The sequence below is a fragment of the Triturus cristatus genome, chromosome 8 (genome assembly GCF_964204655.1).
Source record: "Triturus cristatus chromosome 8, aTriCri1.1, whole genome shotgun sequence".
Classification (NCBI taxonomy): domain Eukaryota; kingdom Metazoa; phylum Chordata; class Amphibia; order Caudata; family Salamandridae; genus Triturus; species Triturus cristatus.
The window spans coordinates 48158792-48183581 of NC_140591.1; the positions used below are offsets into that span (position 1 = coordinate 48158792).

Here is a 24790-nt window from a genome sequence, read left to right on the forward strand (position 1 = left end):
ATGACCAAAAGGCTGTGCTGACTGTGTACCAGCCAGGGCAGAAAGTGTGGGTGTTGGAGCCAGTGGCCCCAGCAGCACTCCAAGACAAATGGTCTGGAACCCACACTATTGTTGAGCAAAAGGGAGAAGTCACCTACTTGGTGGACCTTGGGACTCCCAGAAGCCCCCACAGGGTGCTTCATGTCAACAGATTGAAGGCATATGTTGACAGGGCAGACATGGGCTTACTCACGGCTACAGATGAGGGGCAGGAGGAAGAGAGTGACCCTCTCCCAGACCTGTTGACTCAGAACCCTGATGATGGCTCAGTTGATGGTGTGGTCTTTTCTGACAGCCTCACTGTCCATCAGCAACAGGACTGCAGACAAGTTCTACAATCCTACAGACATATGTTCTCTCTGACCCCAAGTCAGACAAACTGGTGCACCCATGAGGTGGACACTAGTGACAGTCTGCCTGTGAAGAGTAAAATCTACAGGCAACCTGACCATGTCAGGGACTGCATAAAAGTTGAGGTACAAAAGATGTTGGAGCTGGGAGTCATTGAACCTTCAGAGAGCCCTTGGGCTAGTCCTGCAGTTCTTGTGCCAAAACCTCACACCCAAGATGGTAAGAGAGAGATGAGGTTTTGCGTGGACTACAGAGGTCTCAATGCTGTCACTTGGACAGATGCCCACCCAATACCTAGGGCAGATGAGCTCATTGACAGACTGGCAGCTGCTACGTTTTTGAGCACATTTGACCTGACAGCAGGCTACTGGCAAATCAGACTAGCTGAGAATGCAAAGGCCAAAACTGCTTTCTCGACCCCAGGAGGACATTATCAATTTGTGGTAATGCCCTTTGGTTTGAAGAATGCACCTGCCACTTTCCAAAGGTTGGTGAATCAAGTCCTTACAGGCCTGGATGACTACTGTGCAGCTTATCTTGATGATATTGCTGTCTTTAGCTCCACCTGGGAGGATCACCTGGTCCACCTGAGGAATGTTTTAGGGGCCCTGCAAAAGGCAGGCCTCACTATCAAAGCCACCAAGTGCCAGTTAGGGCAGAGCAAGGTTGTATACCTGGGCCACCTAGTCGGTGGGGGTCAGGTTCAACCAATGGAGAGCAAGATCCAGACCATAAAGGACTGGACTCTTCCAACTACCCAGACTCAGGTCAGAGCTTTCTTGGGCCTGACTGGGTACTACAGAAAGTTTGTTAAGAACTATGGGTCCATTGTGACACCACTTAATGACTTGACCTCTAAGAAGATGCCAAAGAAAGTTCAGTGGACAGTGAGCTGTCAAAAAGCATTTGATGACCAGAAGCAGGCCATGTGCAGTGCACCTATTCTGAAAAGTCCAGACTACTTCAAAGAGTTCATAGTCCAGACAGATGCTTCTGAGTTGGGTGTGGGAGCTGTTCTTTCACAACTGAATGTAGATGGTCAAGACCAGCCCATTGCTTTTATTAGTAGAAGGCTGACCCCTAGAGAGAAACGTTGGTCAGCTATTGAGAGGGAGGCCCTTGCTGTGGTTTGGGCCCTGAAGAAGCTGAGGCCATACTTGTTTGGCACTCACTTCAAGATTCAGACAGACCATAAGCCCCTCTTGTGGCTAAATCAGATGAAGGGTGAAAATCCCAAACTTCTTAGGTGGTCCATTTCCCTACAGGGGATGGACTTCACAGTGGAACATAGACCTGGGACTGACCATGCCAATGCAGATGGACTCTCCAGATATTTCCACTTAGAACATGAAGACTCAACTGGTCAAGGTTAGTTTAATGTCCCTAAGTTTGGGGGGGGGGTTGTGTAGGAGAGTAGGGTCTGCTTTCTATGTTCACCCCCACTTTTTGCTTTTGCTCCACTGGTTTTCGACTTAGATGTGGCTGTGGGCCTGCTAATCAGACCCACAGCCCAGCTGTTCTCTCTCTAAACTGATACTATGTACTTTAGGTGCATAACCCAATTGGATAGGATCACCTTATTGGCCCCTGTACAGTGTACCTTAGGTACCCAGGGCATAGGTGTACCCTAGGCCTACTAGGAGCTGCAGCATGTATTATGCCACCCCTGGCCTGGCCTTCCATTATGACACAACTGGCTGATCACTCAGCTGGGGCAAGGTCGTGTAATCACCCCTTGCTTAGGTGTAGTATTCCTATACCTACCTTATATATAGACACATGTGTACCTATCAGCCACTCCTATGGCAGGCCTTAACAATCCTGGAGGCAGAGTGCTTGGTAACATGTGAGATGGTGCTCTAGCATGAGCTGAGCCTGTCTGCAGCTTTCGGAACCATGTCCTTATAGCTGTTCTATGATATAGCCTACCATATACTCTTAAAGTACCTTATAATCTTAAACGGTTATGGTAACTATGGTTTGGCTTTATCGAAACATGTCGTGTAAGGTGTCTAACACTTTGGAATAATACCCCCATACCATTGCTGGCAATGAGGATATTATTCCTCCCTTCTAGAGGGAGAAGACATGTTGAAACCTACTTACCCGGTTAAAGTTAACCAGAGCCCCAGCATCACAAAATGGATGCTGCTGCCACAGACACAAATCTGACCTCCTGCTGCTGGGAGTCCTTCCAGCGAGGGAGGCTTGGACAATAGGTTTCCTGCCTCGGGAGGTGCGAGCACCACCCTAGACAGGATTTAGTGTATTGGGGCAGGGAGGGTTGAATGAAACGAGACACTGCCTGGGGCACACAAGGTGTCCCATGCATAGTCCAGTTCAAACCGGTGCTGGGGCACTCCAGCCCCAGCTCTGGCGCGAAACTGGACAAAGGAAAGGGGGTGTAGCCACTCCCCTTCCTGGTCCCACCCATAGGAGGGACCTTGCAGGTAGCCCAGCCCACTAGCCCAGTATATTAGTAGCTAGTTGGGCCCTGCTAAATTAGATTAACCTGAATCTGCAACTTGAACAGAAACTCTGGACCTTCGACATTCGACCTCAGGAAGAAGACTGAAGAAATCTCCCTTGTGGCCAAGGAGTGACCACCCTGGGCAACCAGGCACCATCCAGCGACAGCTGCTTGCTTTGCGAATGAATCCTACGAGGGCCGACTGCAGAGACTGACCAGCGCCGAGACTTCCAGACACCTCTGAACCAGATCCACATCTCCAGCGAAGCTGAGACCCGTGGAGGCGACGAGGGACGTGGGACCGGCGACTTGGGAAAAGTGGCTAGTAACTGACAAGCGCGACTTCTGAGGCTTCCTCGAGGCTGTGCTTGGGGAATTGAGAAGCCCCACTCTCGAGCACCATCTGCAAAGAAGACCAGCTCCCCACACTTCACGTGTTCTGCGTGGGGCCCTTCTGCACCTGTGTTGCTCGACGTGTTGTCCGGTTGCTGGCACGTTGGCTAGTAGCCTCTGCGACGACTAACCTTTGTTTTCCACTTGCTGGTCCGGCTCCTCCAGACTGGCACCCGCTCCTCTGTGAAAGAGAAGCACCCCAGACCTTCCTGGTCTGCACCAGAAGCAAGTCCTCCATCCTGCGTGGGTTCCGCTTGCCAAGGCTTGTTGGGTCCTAACTCGACTTCGACGCCGCCGACAGCAAGATCCTTCGTGGGACAGCTCACCTCCTGGTCCTGGTCGTCCTCGACGTCTCCTGGTACCCGTGGCTGCTGCGACAAGCTTCACCTCTTCACCTGCATCTTCACGACATCGCCTAGTTCCTTCCTGGTTCCTTCCCGGCTCCTGGCTGGTGACCTAGACTCTGTCCCTTCTGCTTGCAGGTTCCTTCCTTCTTGATCCCCACCTTGGGATTCACTGGACACTCTTCACTGACGGCCTGTCAGCAGCTTTCCTTCAGGCATCCATAGAAGTCCACGACGAAACCCGACGCAAGTTCACACCTATGCACCCGCAGCCCGTGGGCTAGGTAACTTGGGTACTTCGGTGCTCACAAGGGTATTGACTATCCTAGGGTCTAGTTTCCGAGTCGCGACTTTCTAGCTTTACCAGAAGTGTCCTAAAACTGCTTATTTCTAACTGCTAGTGATTCTATCGACTTTTACGCATTACGCGTGAGTGTTTCCACTCTGCACCTGAATCCCGTGGGCCTCCCACTTCCTAACTGTTGGTAGTATAGTGTAGCCCCAGCGATTCCCTAGGCCTAGACCTATCCTGTGTTCGTGACAGTGGTCCTTATACCACTTACTTAGTATATGGTTTGCGTGGCCCCTAGGGCCTAACTGTATTACTTACCTGTGTGACTTAATGTATGCTTAAATAAGACTGTGTTGTACTTACCTCGAATCTCATATAGAGTGCTGAGGGTTTGAGTAGAATAAATACATTCTATTTTTATATATATCTGTTGTGGTGTCCTTTCATTTGGTATTCAAAGGATTGCATATGGTATAACAGCTGGCTTCACATGCCATTCAGAGTTTAGCCTAAGACTGCTCTTGTCCATGCTACCACTAGGATAGCTGGTCTATAAGGTTGACTTTACAACCAATCACCATAAGGGTTGTTTGGACTGATACAAGGTGTACACTAGAATTAGTGATATCATATATCAGGCCAACTTCTTACACAAACGGGTCGCAAACTTGTTTGCGCATGCAAAATCCCGTCGTACATCTGGCCCTTCATTAAGTGGTAGCTGTGGAGAGCAGCCTTCAGGCTTAGTCCAGAAGGAGTGTTGAGCAGCTTGTTTTACCAGATCTAATCGTGTAGTGTAGGTTAAACGAAAAAGAACCACACATGTAGTTATAAAAATATGTCTATTCAATTGCAAGAGGCAAGTAAGCACAATACACAGTGGTCTACAGGGAGAGACCAAAACATATACTAAGAAAGTGGATTGCGAACTGTGACCCAAGTCGGGACTTGGACCAGGAGACTTAGAAGAGCTGGGGACACAGAGGGGAGGATACTCCCATGTCCTTTGTCCAGTTTCGCGCCAGAGCGGGATCCAAGACCTCTGTGAACTGGCTCAGACTGGAGTATGGCAAAGATCCAGGTTCCCTGATCGACTGATGGAACCTTTATACGTGCCCTGGAGTTTCCTCGGGCAGTAATCTTCCCACCTTGTGTCACCCTTGTCCTGATGACCTCCAGTCATAAAGGTTGAAACGGCATCGACTTGTACCAGCTAAATATGGATTCTGTACTATGTATGACATGATTCTGCATCATTTCTGTATTATATTAATTCATGTATAAGATCATCCAGAATCTTTCCCATACGCTGTAGTGTTTTTCGTCATTCAAGTGTTTCACTCGCGCCGCTTAATTATTTCTTCACGAGCACAACGTGTTCACTTTGCACTTACTACACAATTTTAATGCATGGTTGCTAGCCTTAAAGTTTGAGAGCGGATACCCTAAACCATCGGCAAAAGCTAATGTAGACCTACCCACCATGGCAGGGAGGAATGTGCCAATCTGTCTTTTTGCAGGCGATGTTGTGTTGTTGCGGAACACTGAAAATGCCTCACACAAATTCCTTAAAGCATTTTGGATTATTGTACTAAGAAGTACCTAATTACACCTCAAAGACAAAGGTCATGCTTATCAACCCCTTCCCCCCTAGAAGGAAATTTGTGGTCAATGGTGTTTCCTTGGAGCATAACCATAATGGCAATCCTCTCCCTGAAACGCAAGGTGGGTGGTCAATGTCCGAGTGTGAGCCTATGGGTATATCCGCAACAGACTGTAGCTGCTGCCCTTTATGGGCCTGAGTTATGGGGTTGCGGTAAACTAAAATAGCTTCAAGTAGTAGAGGACAACTTTTTTAGGTCCCTCTTGAGCTTAGACTCGGAATCCCATTGGTGCCCTTGTACCTTGAACTGGGCATGTCTGCTTGTGCAGCTCAGGCAGGCTTGAATCACGTATTGTATTGAATACGCGTGCACAAGAATCCATGCGCATCAATTTAGTTAAAATCAGTTCAAGAAATAGTCAGCATTGGGAGATGGAATCTGGCTGTAGCATGTTAAAAATTTACTAATTAAGCTTCATTTAGAACATTGGAATGTTGGGAGCTTTATTGATGACAGTGAAGTGCTCCGGGCTTCTAATGTCTGGTAAAGGCCCGGAGCTCCTTCATTCCAATGTTTGTTCACAGCTGTTGCTGTGAACAAAGACCTCATTATGCCTGAGGGGATTTAAATCCCCTTGGGCTCACTGAGACCTTTGTTTTATTTGTAAGAATATTCTGCCCTCTAGTAGCGGAATGTTCGAATAGCTTGGCTATACCAGCCACTAAAGGCCCGCTCCCTTGTTAAAGGCCTGAGCCAAAGGGCTATAAGGCTATATTAGATCACTTCTGGAAAGAGTCTGCTCAAATTGTTTCTGGCTCAGTTGAACTTGTCAAGAATCAGTATTGGTCCTAATTCCAGCAAATTGTTTTGCTTATGAGCTGTCTCCCAGGCTTGAGAAGTACTTAGATGGGCTATATCCAGAGCTGAAAAGCTCCCTATACTTAGATTGGGGACTCTTCCCACTAAGGTCCATCCAGCCTTGTTTGGGGGAAATTCGAATGTGAGCATTTATTGTGACTGTTCGGTAGGCAGTAAAAATACAGTGATGCAGTTAATGCTGTTTTGCACAAAATTTACTGCCCCACCCGCCCCCAATCAGTGGGCAAATGGTGATCACACTCCTGGAGATTTGCCCTTTTGTTCAGCTAGACAGTCTGGCTGCAGGAACAGAGAGGGGAGACCAGTGCCCAAACGGGTTTTCCCGTGTGTGGGTAGCCTACAGGTAACCACTCCTCTAAGGTGGGCTACCCAGCTCCAAACATCCAGGGAAAGGTTCAGACATCTTGCAAGTGGGCAGATTAGTGCACCCTGGGATTTGCCTGATACTACACATAGCCGAAAGTCAATACAGGGCTGGACGGATCCTGGTAGCCCATTCGCTAGTGATAGCATCATACCCCCAGGTACTTTCTGGGTATAAATATGACACCCTGAACCTTAGAGCACAATAGAACTGGAGAAAGGACCGAAGAAGGTCTGCCCTGCTGACTACTGGACCTGGCAAAGGGAGGCTACACCGTCTGCTGGACTTTACCTGCTTCACCTTGGGCTAGCAAAGAGACGACTGTGCCTGTGACTCCTGGCCGGAGGAAAAGTCACTCCCAAGCTCCAGATCAAAGAAGTGGCACCAAGAGTCAGTCGGCTGACCCCTTGAAACCAGCGCCCAGGCCATCAAAGCTAAAGTAGCCCAACTCAGCAAGTCAGTACCCACTTCTGGAAATTTGCAGCCAACTCGCCTGGGCGCCACACAAGCCCAATCCTCGTCGGCCAAAAGTTGAAGTCGAGTCTGCCAGACCCATGAAGGTCGTCTGAGTCAAGACTGGTTGCCCAAGAGGGACTCCAGCCTCCACCAAAGGATACCACTGGGACTTCATGATAGGAGACCAGTAGCACAGCAGCAGCTGGCCTTCTACTGATTCAAAGAAGACGTTGAGGAACTACAACCTCTTTGACCCGTAGACTGAAGAGTAACCGCAAGGACATTCCTTAAAAAGCCCAGCATCCAGAACATCCTCTATCTCCTGCATCCTCAGGATAAGGACCGCTCCATTAAAGTCTATGGCGGTCTGACGTAAAGTTCAGAACTGGACTGGAGAACTCTTTGGTGATGAGGTAAAAGTCAAAATACCCCTTATAACACCCCTCCACCCCCCTCTACTCCCTGACGTATTTATTCGCCTTGGTCATATTAGGGTAGCCAAACACAACTCTTATTAACTTTTCAAACGTTTCCAAAATTTACAATTACCAATGTTTGTTTGCATGTGTGCTTGAAAGTACTGATATTTATAATTCCTTTGAAAATCTATATTTCCAGAATCCTCCAGTGGATTTTGTTCATCTTGGATTATAAAAATTCATCCAAATATCTATTTTTATAAATTAGTGTCAGATTTCTTTCGTGTTGTGTGACTTTCTCATTTCGTTGTTTGGTCCTTCTAAATGTTTTGCACTAGTTCATTTGTTTACGCTTTGCTGCTCAAACCAACAGGTACGCATGGTTGAACTAAGGTTTTGCAAACCAGCATTACTGGACCCAAAACAGTTTTTTGCGAGTGTATTACACGGTAAGGTTGCACAACTGTACCATATAATACACCAAAATCCTCACACAATTGAATAAATATTTCTTCTTCTAGCCCTAAACCAGTTCACATTTTCTCCTTGAAACCTGTCTCTGAAAGTCTTTTCAACAGCACCTGGTTTTCAGTTGTGTTGAATGCAGTGGAGAGATCTAAGTTCTCACTCCAACTACATCATCTTGACCCAACCATGAAAAAAATGTTTTTCTCGAACCGGGTGCCACTTGCATCACATAAGAATTGTTGTTGTTAACCAACAAATCCAGCTCCTCCATAACGTGGACAAAGGAATTCAACAGAATTTGCAGCCCCCTTGCTGTCCGAGCCATAAGGACAGCGTTGTCAGCGTACAATAGTAAGGGCAGGCTTTGTCGTCCCACCTGGGGACAGTCCACTTGTGACTTCAAGAGAACCTGCATCAAGTTAACATAAGAGATAAAAAGAAAAGGAGCCAAGATACAGCCCCGCCGGACCCCTCTCTGTATTGAGAACTGTTGAGTAACGTAAAGGTCTTTTGTGTAACAAACCACCGCTCTGGTACCTCTATGGAGGTTTCCTTAAAAAAAAGAACAATGTTCCCATCTACTCCAATGGAAAACATAATCTGCAAGAGCTTGGTTCTGTTAACGCGGTTAAATGCGGAAGACAGATCCATAAAAGCCAGGCGGATAGTAGCAGGACAGGCACTGGTGTACTTGTTAAGTATCATATACAGATTCAAACATTGGTCCACAGTTGACCGTCCAGCACAGAAGTCATACAGAACATCTGATCATCTGTCCACCGGGAAAGCCTATCTAATAAAATACATCCAACCACATTTACCACCGAATCTAACAGAGAGATTGGCCTACAACATTGGATGCTAGCTCTATCTCACTTTTTAAAAACAGAGACGATAGTAGATATCACCCTGGTATCCGGAGGGCCAACTACCCCAGCAGCGTTGCTAATGAAAGTATGGGCCGGTACCCAGAAGTCCATAGTACCCCCAGGGGCACCCCGCTGTCCCCCCTCCCCCATAATAGGTACCCAAATGACACACACAAGACAGTTGGTGTTAGGTAACAATGCTGCAGGTTTATTACATAATTCCAGAATATGTAATGGGTGGGTTATCTTACGGGCGATCCAAGGGCAGGCAACCAACTGGGTCGCCCGCCCACCTGATGAGCCGGGCAGCGCGGGAGCGATGCCCGCCGTTGCTGCCCTCCAGGTGATTCTTTCTACGATCACATGCCGTTGGTAATTCTACTCACGCCCCCCCCTCTCGGGGCGGAGCGTCGCATAGCAAGCCCCCGGTTGTTCAGGCCCACAACCGCCCGCAGGACTAGCGGGGCGCCGACACGGCTTCCGGGACCTCCCTTGAGGCTCCTCGGTTTTGGCTCAGGCACCCCCCATGGTGCCTCGCAGAGGTACCCTTTGTACCGGCCTGCTTCCAGATCGCCCTGTAACTCCGCCACAGCCCTGGAGGCGTCTCACCGTCGCAGCCAGGGCCCCCCACCAACCCGCTATAGTCTTACCTGCAACCTCTCCTATCTAGGGCTTCCTGCAACTAGCTGGAAGGGAACCATCCTAGCAGAAAGAAGAGTTTGAAATTCTGCCACCTCATGACCGTGTGACAGCGCTAGCGGGACTCAAACCCTGTGAGATCCCTTATGTCCCCTTATGGCGAGGTGGGCGACAAAGAGGTCGCCAGGTGGGTGGGGGAAGGCTAAATAGCCTCCCCCTCACACCAGGGCCAGGAAGTGACACGCATTGCGTGTCACTTCCAGCCAGCCCGAGGAGGGGGGCTCCGGTCTGCGTTCCCGCACCCCCCCCCAGTGGGAGGGGGTGTGGAGGGGTGAGCGGTGCCGCGGGGGCACTAAGGCGCCGACCGCCGATTGGCCCCCTGCGGGGGCCGCGGTCAGCGGCATATTAGAAATATACAGATCAGGAGGAATCCCGTCTGGACCTGGGGCCTTATTTTTTAACAACCCCGCTATGCCCTTTCTTACTTCCTCATTTGAGAACATCACAACAGATTTCTCTTCTCCCAGGCTCCTGCCTACGCTCGAGACAAAAGAGGACTGAAACATACTTCAAACAAGAGATATAAATAGAAAGCACTTTTAAATATGTTCTAGAGCTGTGTAGATGATCCTTAATATTTAGCGTAAACAAAGGCAGTAAAGTCATGGTATAAAGGAATACATATGATTGTTGTTTAATGTCCTATATGGTATCATTACTGGACCTTTGCAGATTCTTAAAGCTACAACAAATGGTCGGTATTCTTCTCTAGGAAAGTTTGCAACCCTATCCACAATGTCTTTCACGACTAGGGTTGCCACTTGGCCGGTTTTCTACCGGCACCACCACCCAGCCAGTACATAAATACAAACAAAATCACCTTAAGTCAGTGTTTTTTGCCGTTATATATAATTTAAAAGGCAAATATAGAAAGTACTTTTAAATGTATTTTAGAGCGTTTAACGAGTGTTGACTAATCATTAAAGAAAACAAAGGCAAAAAAGTGGTTTCGAATGCATACATACCAACCTGTTCAGTATCATATGTAGTGTCCTGCGAGACACGTTCTAGTGGTTCGCAGGAAGCATGTAATCCCAGCCACTCCCTCGAGGGCTGGACACACTGCACCCGACACCCATCCATCACGGGTGTCACGAGTGACGTGGCCCCGCTAATAAAAAGGCCCGGGTGCACGTGCTCGTGGCCAGTTTACTGCACAGTTCAGCCAGGTGTCCGTGTCACTTATTGGTATCATGTGGGCCTGAGGCCCGACACCACATTGGCGACGAGGATGGGATTACATGCTTCCTGCGAACCACTAGAACGTGTCTCGCAGGACACTACATCATAGTCCGGGCCTTTGCAGACTCTTAAAGCAACAACATATGGCCAGTATTTGTTTCTGTTGGAAAGGGCTGCAATTCTAGCTACAATATATTTTTCGCAACCCAAACAGGAGTATGTCGATATCTGTGTTAATGACTGCGCTCCAGGGAGACAAGTCTAAGATCCGTGCACCCTCTGTGCAGAGGCTGCTCCGTACTGTGGAGCTGTAGCAGTAACAACACTAGACAGAAGTACCAACATGTGGACACAAGCGCGCAGTGGAGGCTGCGTTGCCTGCCAGTGAAAAGAAATACACGTGTCCTTTCGCATCTGTCCTATGTCTGGGCCTCCAGTCACTGCTGAAAGGAGCCACCATGGTCGCATGTTCAACTTTGTACGTGATCATTGGGTCAATGTATTTGTCCCTCTGGGATTTGTGATTGGATGGTACTGGGATCGAAAGAATGACGAACGCTTGACCGAATTCCGCAACAAGAGTGTGTTATTCAGGAGGGAGTTGAAGCCAGGGGAAGAAGTTACGTGGAAATGAATTCTACCAGCTAAATGGACTCTTATATTCAATTGCACATTTTGGTGTATCGATCTGCCCTCGCTGTTTCATCTGCTTTGTGATTTGATGTAGGGCTTGAAACGGATGTATGTAAACATTAAATGACGTGTCTTTCCCGCAGATAACGAGCAGTGACCTCAATCTGAGCATGCGCAGATGTGGGCTAACGTTCTGCGCATGCGTAGGCGGGTTTATCATTGTCGTGCGCATGCGCCGATCTGGTATCTCTGTAAGTAATTGTGCCCAGACACTATCACCTCAGATCCCAACTGCCGGGTGGTGTCTTTTTCCTGCGCATGCGCAGTTAAAGTCACTGATTCACGTCAGTGCATCAGACTTGTGTATCACTAAGGTATTTGTAGGCAGGAGCGAGGGACCGACGGCCTCAGCTTTGTTCACCCCCCGCCGCTGCCACTTACAGCTCAGTCTCTGAAGGTTCACTTGAAAGGGAGAGCAGAAAAGATATGCCTCGGCGGGAGTCAGCAAAAGTGAGTATTTTCTGAGGAAAGTAGGAGCATGGAGACAGTACTGTGTCCTTTGACACAGAATAATCAGTGAGATAGGACTCCAACGGCAGCTCTAAAGTTACTTGAGCTGACCGTACCCCAGCATGTGAGTGTACCCCTCACAGGGCGGTGGAGCCTTATCTGCTGGGTGACACTGCTCTACAGTGGTTAAACCAGTGCTTACACCCAGGGAGCGAGGCCTGAGCACCAGTCTGGCCTTCATCTGCCAGGGCAGTTAAGCAATTTGTCTCTTTTAAAAAAAAAGCTCAACCTTTCCTTCTTTTTATTTCACGGTTCTACAAACAGTTCATCTTTTACTTCCTGGTGTGAGGTTACTTTCAAGAACCTGCTTCCTCGACCAACCGTTTACTTACTATTGTTTTACTTTGCCACAGTTCTCTCCCACTCATTCTTGTCCAGACTTTCAACTTCGACATTCAGGTTTAAATTGTCCCGGGGCTCGTTCTTCTCATCAGTGCAGGTCACAGTCAACCGAGATAAAGAATCAGCTACACTCTTCCTTGCACCAGGCCAGTATACTGCACAACAATTATGTTCAGCACCCTTTATTGTCCTATGGCTACTGTCTATTCGTTGTTATGCACAATGTGAGATAAAGACACACCAGCCCTCTTTTACTGACATCCCCAGTTAAGATGTTTTCTTCTTAATTCAAAGCAACCCAACGTGTTAGTCAAAGCTTTTTGTTCCTCGATTAAGTCAAAAGCTTCTTGGCATGTGTCAGCCCAGTACAATTGGACAATTGTTTTTAGAATGGCTCTAAAAGGGTCAGCAATAGTAGCAAATATTTTTCCGAATTTGGATCCATGTTAAGAAAAGCCAAGGAATAATGTGACCTGACCTTTATCACTGGCTGAGACGGTCCTGTTTATTGCTGCTACTAAATTATTTTAGGTTTTAACTACTTCCTGAGATATGGTGTGACTCAGGTAGTTTACGGATCCCACCCCACCTGACATTTATCTTTCTATTGCATATTGCGTTGAAAGTGGCGGCCAACAATGCCAGTCCAAAGAGCATACAACAAACTCATGATCTAGGTCCATCTTATGATACATATAGAATAAAGCGAGCACACAAAAATGAGAGGAATTCCTTCAACAACTTATCAACTTGTTTATCTTGTAAAAATGGTGGTGATATACCTAAATGCCCGTATTCAGGTCCTGGTAGTCTAAACACACACAAATGCCTCTTAATTAATGGTATGGAATATACTCTCTGCAAAAATTGCTTAACGTACACCCATAGTATGGTTTTATGTTGAAAGTTCTTGTTGTGACCCAGTGTTAGAAATTGGATTATTAAATGTGGTGTCGGACTACACACCTCAAGAAATAACAGTAATAAAGTAAAGATGCAAAACAATAAAAATTCCAAACTGACTGAGATATGATTTAAAAAAAAGTTTTAAGTAGAAATAGCACAGAGTGCCATTGGTAGTCAAGGCTCAACCTCGTCTCCTATGCTGACGACCCCCAGCTCATCCTCTCTTTCACCAACGAACCCATAACCTCCAGAATCAACTTCCACTGCGGGATGAATGCTGTTGCCACCTGGATGAAAGAAAGCTGCCTCAAGCTCAACTCGGAGAAAACCAAAGTACTCATGCTGGGACCCACCCCCTCAGCCTGGGGCCACTCCTGGTGGCACGCTGCACTGGGAATCTCTCTCACCCCCACGGACCTCGACCGTAGTCTTGGCATCATACTGGACTCCTTGCTCACAATGAACCACCAGATCAACGCTTTATCCTCATCTTGCATCCACACAATCCGCCTGCTTCGAAAGACATTTAGATGGATCCCTACAGAATCCAGAAATACGGTCACCCACGCACTCATCACCAGCGGTCTTGACTACGGCAACACACTCTACGTCAGTTTCACCCAGAAACGCCTCAGGAATCTACAGAAACATTCAAAACGCAGAGGCCAGACTGGTCCTCAACATCATCTGCCACAACCACTTCACTGAACACCTCTGAAAAAACTACTGGCTCCCAGTCATCAAAAAAATCACCTTCAAGCTCCTCACACATGCCTACAAAGCTCTCTACACTCAGGAATAGCATATTTGAACCACCGCCTCTCATTCCACGTACTCACCAGATACCTTCGCTCCACCCAACTGGCCCTGGCCACCGCTCACGGATCCACAAGACCAGAGGCGGAGGAAGAACCTTCTCCCATCTCGCCGCCAAGACCTGGAACACCCTGCCTCTCCACCTCAGGCAATCCCCGCCGCTGACCCAATTCAGGAAGGTTCGCAAGACCTGGCTCTTAGACTGAACCCCTGCACCCAGACGGCTGAGCAGCCCCACCCTCCTCACTGCCTTGAGACCCTTATGGTTGAGTAGCCGCATTATGTAAACCCCTGAGTGATTGATTGAGGCTCACTGTAGACCAGGACTAGGCACAGTTTGAGGAGGCTGGGGCTGACTGTGATGGAGCACGGGTCAGGTAGACCAACCAGGTTTGTGCTGGTAAAAGATTTTACCTCCTGATTTAGTCTTTCAAGTGCCACTTCACCACAGGGAGTACACTTCTAAAGCCCCCCGCCTCAAAGGCCTCAGGGAAGGCAGTTAATGGTTCACAGGGTGTCAAGCGAAGGCCAACAGCAGGGTCCAGTACAGGTCTAGTTGCCACTGCTCAGCTGGGCAGTTACAGTAAATGCCTCTTGTAGCTTGCTGTTTTCCTGTAGGTTGAACAAGAGGTTAGCCTTATGTCCTTTGGAGTCTACTTCTTTGTCCTGGATGCAAGAGGGAGCAGGTCCAGTCCTTTAGAGCCCCTCTTGGGTCACAGACAGCAGATCCTTTCCTCTTTTGTTCTTCCTGATTCAGAAAGTGTTCAGAAGTGAGTGACTGGGGGTGCCATATTTATACCACCATGCATCCAAGGAGCCACCTTGGATGCCATCATCGCTCAAAGAAACGCAATCACAATCAATCACATACTCCCCGTCGACTGGTCAGACCACCACATGATCTTATTCCATATCAACCAACTAACTCTTTCAAACGCCTATGCAAGACCCCCCCCCCTCCCCAAATGGTTGAGAAACTTCTCTCAGGTTCCCGTGAGAGTCCATGAAGAACGGATAAGCTCACTTCTCCCCGACACCAACGACCACCTCTCCACAAATGAACTCACTGAGTGTTCTAACGCAAAGCTAGTGTCCATGTTTGACCAACTAGCTCCCCTAAAGCTGAAAAAGAGCCGAGCCACTCCATCCAGATCTTGGTTCAACTCCGACCTCAACTCTGAAAGGAGAAAATGAAGAGCCAAAGAAAGTAAGTGGAGAAATAACCCTACCTCCATCCTCCGCGATCAACTCAAATCAGCCCGTAGGAAGTACAACGATCACATCAAAAACAAGAAATCCAGGAGCTCTATAGCATCATCAGACAACAAACCTCCAAGCCCGTGCCCTCCTCTATACAGGCATCCAAAGAACTATGCGATAACTTCGCCAACTTCTTCAATGATAAGATCGCTAAAATCAAAATCTCACTGGACGTCAACAATACGCACCCCACGAAGAGCATCGTGGCTGGATCGCTTGATCTTTCTCCTGGTACCTCTTCCAATTACTGGCTAAGCTTCCGCCCCATTCAAGAAACTGAGATAGTCACGCTGATTTCCACCTCCAAACCCTCAGCTCATGTCCTAGACCCCATTCCTCCCCTACTGACTAAAAAGCTGAATCACGCCTTAGATCCGCTCTGGAGCACATTCATAAATAGCTCCCTGAAAAACGGAGTCGTTCCAGACTGCCTTAAAACGGGTCAAGTCACACCCCTGTTGAAAAAACCCGGCCTAGACGTTACGGATCTGAACAACTTTAGACCTGTGTCGAACTTCCCCCTTCTCTCAAAAACCCTAGAAAGATGCGTACTACATCAACTAACCCAGCACCTGGACAACATCAGCTTCTTGGACCCCCACCAGTCTGGCTTCAGAAAAGGCTGTAGCACAGAAACCGCGATCCTCAACATCATCGATGATATCCATGGATCACTAGACTCTGACCAATGCTGCCTCCTCATTCTCCTTGACCTCTCGGCAGCATTTGACACAGTAGATCACAAACTCCTCATAAGGGCTCTCCAAGAAAGAGCTGGTCTTGGTGAGGTAGTCCTCAAATTGTTCTCCTCCTTCCTACACAATCGCTCACAAAAAATAAAAATCAAAAACTTCACTTCCGACAAGTCAACAAGGGCGCCCCTCAAGGCTCGGTGCTATCACCACAACTCTTTAACATCTACATGGAACCTCTCTCCAAACTACTCAGGAAAGCCAACATCCGCTTCCATCTCTACGCTGATGCTACTCAGATCTATCTGGAAACTACATCTCTCAAAGACATTCAAAGACTCAATGATGTACTGAGAGATGTCCAACACTGGCTGACATTCAACCACCTTAAACTAAACCCTGATAAGACTGAGACACTCCTCATCTCGAATAAGGAAGATAACCCCCAAATTGCCGAATGGTTAAAGGCCATCGATGCGCTCAACTGGAATCTCACTCTAGCAGACTCTGTCAAATCTCTAGGCATCACTCGAGACCCAAAACTGAACATGACGAGACACATTAAGAATTCGGCCAAAAGTGCTTTCCTTAACCTCAGACTACTGAACAAAATAAAACCCTTCATTCCGACCTGTGATCTCAAACAGGCCACCCAATCTCTGGTACTGTCAAGACTGGACTATGGGAATGCAGTGCTCTCAGGAATTCCTAAATTGCATCTGGCTCCCATCAAAACAACGCTGCATGCGGCTGCCAGAATGATCACTGGTATTAAGAAATTCGAGCATATCTCCCCTGCACTCAGGGAACTTAAGTGGCTTCCAGTCGAAATGCAGATTAGCTTCAGAACAGCCTGCCTCACCCATAAAGCCCTTCACACTGGCAAACCCGAATACCTGGCAAAAGAACTCAAAAAAGCTGGCCAGACCAGGAACCTGAGAAGTTCAAACTCCCTCCTACTCATCCCACCAAAAACTAGAAGAAAAAAAACTGCGGATTAATCCTTGACCGGAAGCGCTCCTAAAATCTGGAACTCCATTCCCCCTCTCTTCAGAACCATTCCCTCCTATGTAGAATTCAAAAGCCAACTCAAAACCTTGTTCCGCAACCACTCCCTAGGGAGTGGATAGCTCGAGGCAGCTAGCGGACACCGAGCTCTGCTCCAGCTCTAAGACTCCGAATAATCCTGAAGGCAAAACTGTCCTGCACTAGAATGTGTTGCTCTTTTATTTTGCGTTCTTCTGTTAATATGCCGCTCTTCTATTTTGTATCTGGGGATTATCTACTATGTACCTGCTGTAAAGCGCTCCCGATACCCTAGGGTCAGGCCAACGCTATAGAAAACTTCTTAAATAAAAAAAATAAAAAAATGCCTGACACTAGCTAGTGCATGGGAATGGCTCCTGGGCATGACCTAATAAATAGGTTAAAAGTTCCCGGGGCCACACTAAACTTGGGCTCTGAGGGTTGGGAGTGTGTGTGAGGAATAAACTACAGTGATCCTACTGTTGTGCCATACCTAACACTAAAACGCAGTTTGAAGCAGCTACTTTACCCACAATAAACCCAGAGACAGAAGTCTGATAGGACAAAAACAGGGTCGTTCAACAACCAAGCCGTGGATACATAAGTAATGTCTTGGCATCCTGTTCTCTCCTTTTCAAATGTTACATTCGGTTCAGCAGACCTGTCAAGTAGAACTGTGTTGTCAAAAGGAGGCCCACAGCCCGACCCTCATATTCTGATGACCTCAGAGGAGTCATCCCTACCCATTCAGGTTAGCCTGTTTGCTCGTGGGAGGCATTTATCACTTATTCAAATGCTAATCACTGGGAACTGGCAGAGGCTTATGTTATTTAGCCGCCTGACAGTTCAGGCAGAGAAAGGGCAACTTTCTAAAAGTTGCATTTCCTTAATATTTATTAAAAATCCAACATCAGCATTTAATTGATTTTTAATATCTCTTAAAAATCATTGTTTAATTCTTTTTCTAGCTCATCCCTTTCCGAAGGTACAGTATTAGTTTTTAATATTACTTCCCAGTTTTTCCCTATGGGCCAGTCAGCCTTCCTAGTAAAAATAGCTTTTGGGTGGTAGTAACTATAAGGACATGCTAACATTACATTTCTATGTGTCCTACATTTAAGTACCATGCACCCAGCCTTATGGGCTGTAAGGCTTACATGACTTATTGATTTCTAAAAGTAAGGTTTGGACCTGTCGTATTGGGTTATTTCAACAGGTAGACTTGCAGTGTTTAAACTGCTACAGCCAGCTCCAGTGGTAAGCATTTCGTGCTTTTGCCTGACCCAAGATATTGGCTCTGTCTGCAGACTCCTGTTATCTCTTTGAGTAGAAAGTGTGAAGTTCTCAAACATACATAGAAAATGTTGATATCGCCATGAATGTTCACTGTGTAAGCCAACATATTTTCTGTTATCAATGTATAAGTGCTCTCATTGCATAATGGCTGCCCATATATTTGCTTTTCATGCATTTTGTTTATAATAATGGATGCCTGTAATCAATATGTGAATTGTGAGGATGCATTTATTTCCTCTTTACTTTAGTCTGATAAATGTGTATTATCTCTGAGTTTTATTAATAAAAATAAGAAACGCAGGTATCTGACCATTAATTAGAGAGAGATACTTTGCGCTAGAAATTTATCCAGAGGCCGCACCAGTTTGTACTGCCAACCAGCTATGGACGGAGGGCGGTTCCAGGACCAGTGTAGAGAAATGACCTTGGGCCTAATGCTCTGTTTTTGATTCACAGATAGAATTGTGATAAAGAACAGCCAGGCTTGCTATTCCAAGGTGTGCTGTGTGACCCGTCCTAAGAAACTACAGTAGTGGGGTTGTTATTTAACACTTTAGCTAAAGTTTAGCATATTGCTTAGAAACGCTTTAGTGTGTTAGGATGTTAGGAATTTGCTAAAAAAAAATTCTTGTTCTGTGTAGTTACTGCTCATATTTTATGCACTAGATTAAAATGTTAAAATAAATGTTTTAAATTACATATCTCCTTTCTAAGTGCTATTTTGAATGTGTTATGAATTTCCAAAAGGACTGTTTGGATTTCCAAAATGTCCCTGATCTCATCTTATGAAATTGATAGTTACCAGAAAACGCTTCCTGCGCAGTATTGCTTAGTGGGTTTGTGTTCGAGTCGCAGTTCAACTGGCTTTCTAATTCAGTGTTGGTCCATTGAACTAAGTGCTTGCACCAGGGAGGTCAAAATCCGGGCCCTGTAGCTCTGGCCCCCAACTCCTCCTGATTGTATCACCCCCAACCCATGCTTTACACTTGCACTGCAGTGGATGGCACAATATGTTCTACAGTCCACTAGTGACATTTAACTTACAGGCCCTAGGTACATGTTGTACCATATACTAGGGACCTATAAGAAAGTTAAATATGCCAATTAGGAGGATATCAATTTTACTATGTTGAAAGGAGAAGCACAGGTTAGCAGGGGTAAAGTGCACAGAGTTCTATAGCTGGCAAAAAAGTTAAGGCAACAATCTGGGGGTAAACTATGCAAAAAGTATCATTTCGTACCGCTGAAATTAACCAACGTGGGAGCGGGTGAGCTCCCATCCTCTCCCACCCTCTGTCAACTAAAGAATCTGTAGTCCATTGGTGATATTGGGCAAGTTGATATCTTGCAGGGGATGTTGTTGCAGGTTAATCTGAGTGGGAGAGCTGTAAAGGGAAAGGTCAGAACTACTCCACTACCCTTCTCTAATCCAGCCATTCTACCCCACTCCACTCTAAGCTACCCCACTCCACTCGAGTCTACCCCACTCTTCTCCAATCTACCTCACTCCATTCCAATCTCTACTGCACTCCAATTTATCCAACTCTACTCCACCGCACTCCACTTCAATCTACCCGCTTGTGAGAAAGTGCCATCTTTCTTGCATGGTATGCCCCCACTTTTTGCTGAATTGCTGAATGTACTTTGAGTGTGCCCTGGACTCCTGCCAATCAGGTGCCCAGGGCCTATGTTCCTAACCTAAATTGGCAAATCCTGGCCACATGTCAGCCCCTGGTAAATGGTACCCTTGTGACCAGGGAAGGCCTCTAAGGGCTGCAGCACTTACTGTGCCACCCTTAGAGGCCCTGTACCCTAACACAAACACACTGCCCTTGCAGGCTGAGTGCCTGGGTACAGGACAAAACAGAGAGTCGACATGGCACACATCCCTGTGTGCCATGCCCACAACCTACACTGCCCTGGCATACATCAGCCACCCCTCTAGCTGGGTGTTCTATGCCAGTGGTGTGGGCACAGGAGTATGAGCCCTGTGCCCCTACAGTACCCAGGTCCATTCCTGGGCACTGTAAGTGCAGTGCTGCCATTTAAGAGTATATGGAGCTGGGAGCTCGTCAAACACAAACTCCACAGCACCATGATGGCTCCACTGAAGACTGAGAAGTTTGGTATCAAACTTCTCAGCACATTAAACCCGCACTGATGGCAGTGCAGGATTTAATGTACAATGCACAACAGAGGGCATCTTAGAGATGCCCCCTGAACCTAACCTACAATCCACGTCTGGTCTGAGGGGCTGCCTAGGCTGCCACACAGCAGAGATGTTGCTGGACCCCTGGGTAGAGAGCCACAACTCTGGGCCTGCAACAATGCACATCCTGGGCGAGGTGCTAGGTCTCCTCCCCAAGGATGGGCAGAGGAAGCTTCAAAGGCATGCCACATTTGTGAACTTCTCCAGGCCACTTTCTGTACTCAGCAACTGGCCCCTACTGGTTCTAAACCCCCACTCTGGCGGGAAGACTAGCCGGAAACCCCAAGGAAGGACAGGGGGTGTGCCAGCCTCAGCCAACCCCACCCCTCAGGCCCAATCAGGGCTAGGCCACTGCCCCCCTCCCACAGGAGAGTGGCAGGATAGGAGGTGTACTCACCCCAGGACAGGAACCCAGTGGTCCCTGCCCTTTACCTACCTGTAACGTCCCTAAATTTAGTATTTAGGGGCACCCTGAACCTTCCTCAGATTCCAAAACAACAAAGAAGATCAAGAAGAAAGAAGACCTGCCGTGCAGCTGCTAAGAAGAGGAAGACACCAACTGCTTTGGCCCTCGAACTTGCTCCTGCTAAATCCCGGCACCTCCTGTGGCCAGCAACCTCACATACCCCGGAGGACTTGGTTACCTTGTGACTCTGAGCATCTGGGACGCCCACGAGCAGTGGCTCTGCTCAAAGCAAGTATCTAACCCCTGGCATCAGCCAGGAACCGCGAACCCTGCACACTCTGCACCCGCCAAGCCTGGCCTGTGCTGGAGTGGACAAACACCCCGAGGATGTCCCCCCGGTGACTGTGACCCCGAATCCGGTACCCAAGGACACACCTCGACGCTCCTGACGACGCCTGCAGCCTCAGAACCAGGGACCCCCCCCAACTGCAATCAACAGAGGGTAAGATTTCCCGACACCAAAAGGCACCCCGGCGCCCTGCGGCCCCCTGTGCCCGACTCCTGGGTACCTACCTATCCTCCAACTACCCAACTTACCTCTCGAAGTGGTGGTGGCACCTGAAGAATCTTCGTCCCCGAGCTTGCAGCCTTTGTTCGTCCTTGAGCTTTTCCATTGCAATCCATTGAGCGCCCGAAGGCTCAAAAGCACCCTGCACCCAGCCGCCTGAGTGGCCCTGGCAGTGCAACTTCTACTCCTACCTACTTCCCCATTTGCCCTGAGCAAGTGATCAGGAGCCTAGCTCCCACAGCAGCGTGGCCTGCTAGTCAGCAGCCACCAACCAAGGGCCCCCTGGATAACGTTGTGCCTAACTCACTCTGCACCCGGCTGCCCCTGTGCCGCTGAGGGTGTAACAACTGTACTTACCTGACCCTGGGAGACCCTTGAGTCTATGCCCAGAACCTTAACTCTGCCAGTCGAGTACTTACCCTAAAGCCGATAACTCACTTTTCTTCCATAGGGTAACATTGACTGGTTTCTCTTGAAATTTCTTCTAAGTGTGGAGTTTCTAAACTTTAAAATATTCACCTAAAATCAACCGAGTAACGAAAATGGAAATACTCAGCTGCTATTAGGAGAGATCCCAGTGCTGGATCTTGGTGCCCAGCACTGACCCTGAAAAGTGCTTACGACCGTACTTACTACTAACTCAATTTTCTCCCATAGGAAACCATTGACTGTTTTACATATATATACAGAGCCACTTTCCTACACCGTTCCACTCTACCCCAGTCTACCCACTCCAAACCACCCAATCTACCTCGCTCTATTCTACCCCAATCTACCACACTCCATTTCACTCTACCCAATCTGCCCCACTCCAGTACAATCCACCCCACGGCATACCACTCCACTCCAATCTGCTACCCCAAACTACCCTGCTCCAATCTACAGTACTCCAAACTACCCCAATCTACTCCCAAAACATTAAATTCTGCCCTACTATAATACACCCAGTCTACCCCACTCCAGTGTACCCCAATCAACCCCATTCCACTCTTCCCCAATCTACCACAATATATACCACTCCACTCTACCCCAATATATCCCACTCTACTCCAATCTACCCCACTCCAATCCATTCTACCCCCACTCTACTCTATGCCAATGTACCCCTTCTCCACTATAACCCATTCCATTTTATCCCAATCTATCCCACTTCAATCTACCCCACACCACACCACTTAGCCATGCTGATCAGCAGCCCCAATGGTGTACAAGATGGCTAAAACACCTTGCCAAAGCCAGTAGCTCTCGCATATGCGAGACCTATTGTCTTTGCTAATGCTAGTTTTAAAACCGCTTTCTGGGCATTTTCAAAAAGTCAAAAACTGTCAGGTTATAACATGCACAACAGCTATTCTGATCACCGTGCGCAGACTTAGTTATGGGCCTTTCCACACCTGCGAGGCTGAGAAGAGCACAGCCTGGTCTGGAGGAGCTCAACCCAAGATGCAACTAATGAAGTTAGGCCAAGAGCTCAAACGAGAGGTCAGATAAGACCGCCTACAATGAGTACTAAATAAAAAGCAACAGGCTCATAGCCCCCTAAAGGCCCACCATACTTCTTTTCTGCATTTCCTGACCCTCATTCTTGATCATCCTCATCTGGGGTTTAAATTCTTGTTTGTGGGTGCCAGCTTAGTGTGCTAAATTGTTCGTGGGGAGCTTAGCTGTTTAGCTGTGAGGTCCGGAGGAACTGTTTCAAGGTTGGGCCAGTGGGGTTGGATAGTGGTGGCAGGTGTCGTGATACCCATTTTAAAAGTCCTACGATCTAGGTGAGCGGGCCTGAATTCTGCCTGGGAGTGTCATCACATTAGAGCAACTGGGGGAAATGAGCACTAAGACAGAAAAGCAACAAAGGTGAGGAAGAACAGTGTGGTTACAGAGCGATGGCAACTTTGGACTCGTAGAAATGGGTTCCTGGGAGGCTCGGGCCAATGCCATCTTATCAGCCACTGGCAATAGCTTGGGCTGCATTTAAGTCCATGTTTCTCACCCACAGTGCCACTCTAGACAAAGGCCCCACGTTATACAAATCAGTACTGATTCTGCTCCTCATGGGAGCAGTCCACGCCAAACAGCCAGGCAAGGCCCCTTCCAGAAGGTACTACAAGCAACCACAGACAGGTTTCGACCTACTTAAGTTTCATCAATGAGGTGCAGCTTGAGGCGTATGGCACAGTAAGCACGGGACCCACATCTGGGCATACCCATCGCACTTAGGGCATAAACTGCAACAACAACAAGGAAATGCATAGAACGCTTGGATTAATATCAGCCACTGACAAATACTCTGGCTACACAAATCAAGTGCATTGTTTTTCTACAGTGAAACTGGTCTTGGGTTGTTTGTGTTCAGGTTCAGAGAGAACCTGGCTTGGTGTTTGGTCTGAACTGCACCTGTCTGAGCAGGGCCAGGCTGGTCTGCAACTAGCTGGGTCTATTCTGAGGTAGCATTGTGGGCAAAAAAATAATGGACTAGGATGCGTCCTGAGTAATTAACAGTTGCTGAGTTTAATTCATGCATTTCTCCCATCACTTTTATGTTTACTTGACTGCAACGCTTTAAGTACAATGAGAAGGAGCAGATTTGGGTCCCATGCTCCTTTTGGCATTGGAACCAAGCTGCACCAGATTGAAGAGGCCCAACTTGGGCAAAATCCGTTTTGGTTTGCTTGTATTCTGGTTTAGAGAGGAAGTAGCTTAGCAGTATGGACTGGGTTGGACTGTTCCTATTGGTGCACGGTCGAGGCTGATTTGCATGCAGCTGACTCTACTCTGAGGTGGCGTTGTGGGCAAAAAACAATGTACTGGGATGCCGCCCGAGTAATTACAAGAAGCCGATATTAATTAAATCATCCCTCCCATCATATTTTTATGTTTCCTCCAGTACTAGAGAAGGTAGGCTAAAATGTGCAATATACATTAGAAATAACAACATTTCACTGTGGTTACAATATGTGTAATTGTGCACTGGTACTAAATATTTAATGAGATTTAAACAGGTATTTAAATAAAATGACAATTGCTAATACAAGCAAAGTGATACACACGTCCTCCTTAGCATTCTAGCAGTATCTGAGGTCAGCAGTCTAGTAGGGGTTTAGGAACCTTAGCTGTGCTTCATTTTAGTGTGTTTATGCCTAAGCATTTAAACAAGTTCTAACTAAGGCAGTTGCTTTAGATATCTGTTGTGGTTTGGTGGATGAAACCTTACTTCTAAAAAAAGAAAAAGTTATATAT

The 24790-nt window shown here is 47.5% G+C and overlaps 1 protein-coding gene and 1 pseudogene across 2 annotated transcripts in view; both read left to right on the forward strand.

Moving 5' to 3' along the window:
• Nucleotides 1-24790, forward strand: part of LOC146800023 (uncharacterized) — a 227382-nt gene that overhangs the window by 25598 nt on the left and 176994 nt on the right. Inside the window, exon 1 of one of the 2 annotated variants that reach the window (XM_085620928.1) lies at nt 11802-11972. The exons of the other annotated variant lie outside the window; for it this stretch is intronic. Within the exon in view, the coding sequence (XP_085477054.1) occupies nt 11949-11972 (24 nt within the window). The 5' untranslated portion in view covers nt 11802-11948. Of the gene's footprint in view, nt 1-11801; nt 11973-24790 lie in introns of those variants that run through there. 2 annotated transcript variants of the gene reach the window in all.
• LOC146800025 (NADH dehydrogenase [ubiquinone] 1 beta subcomplex subunit 1 pseudogene) lies at nt 11272-11545 on the forward strand (annotated as a pseudogene).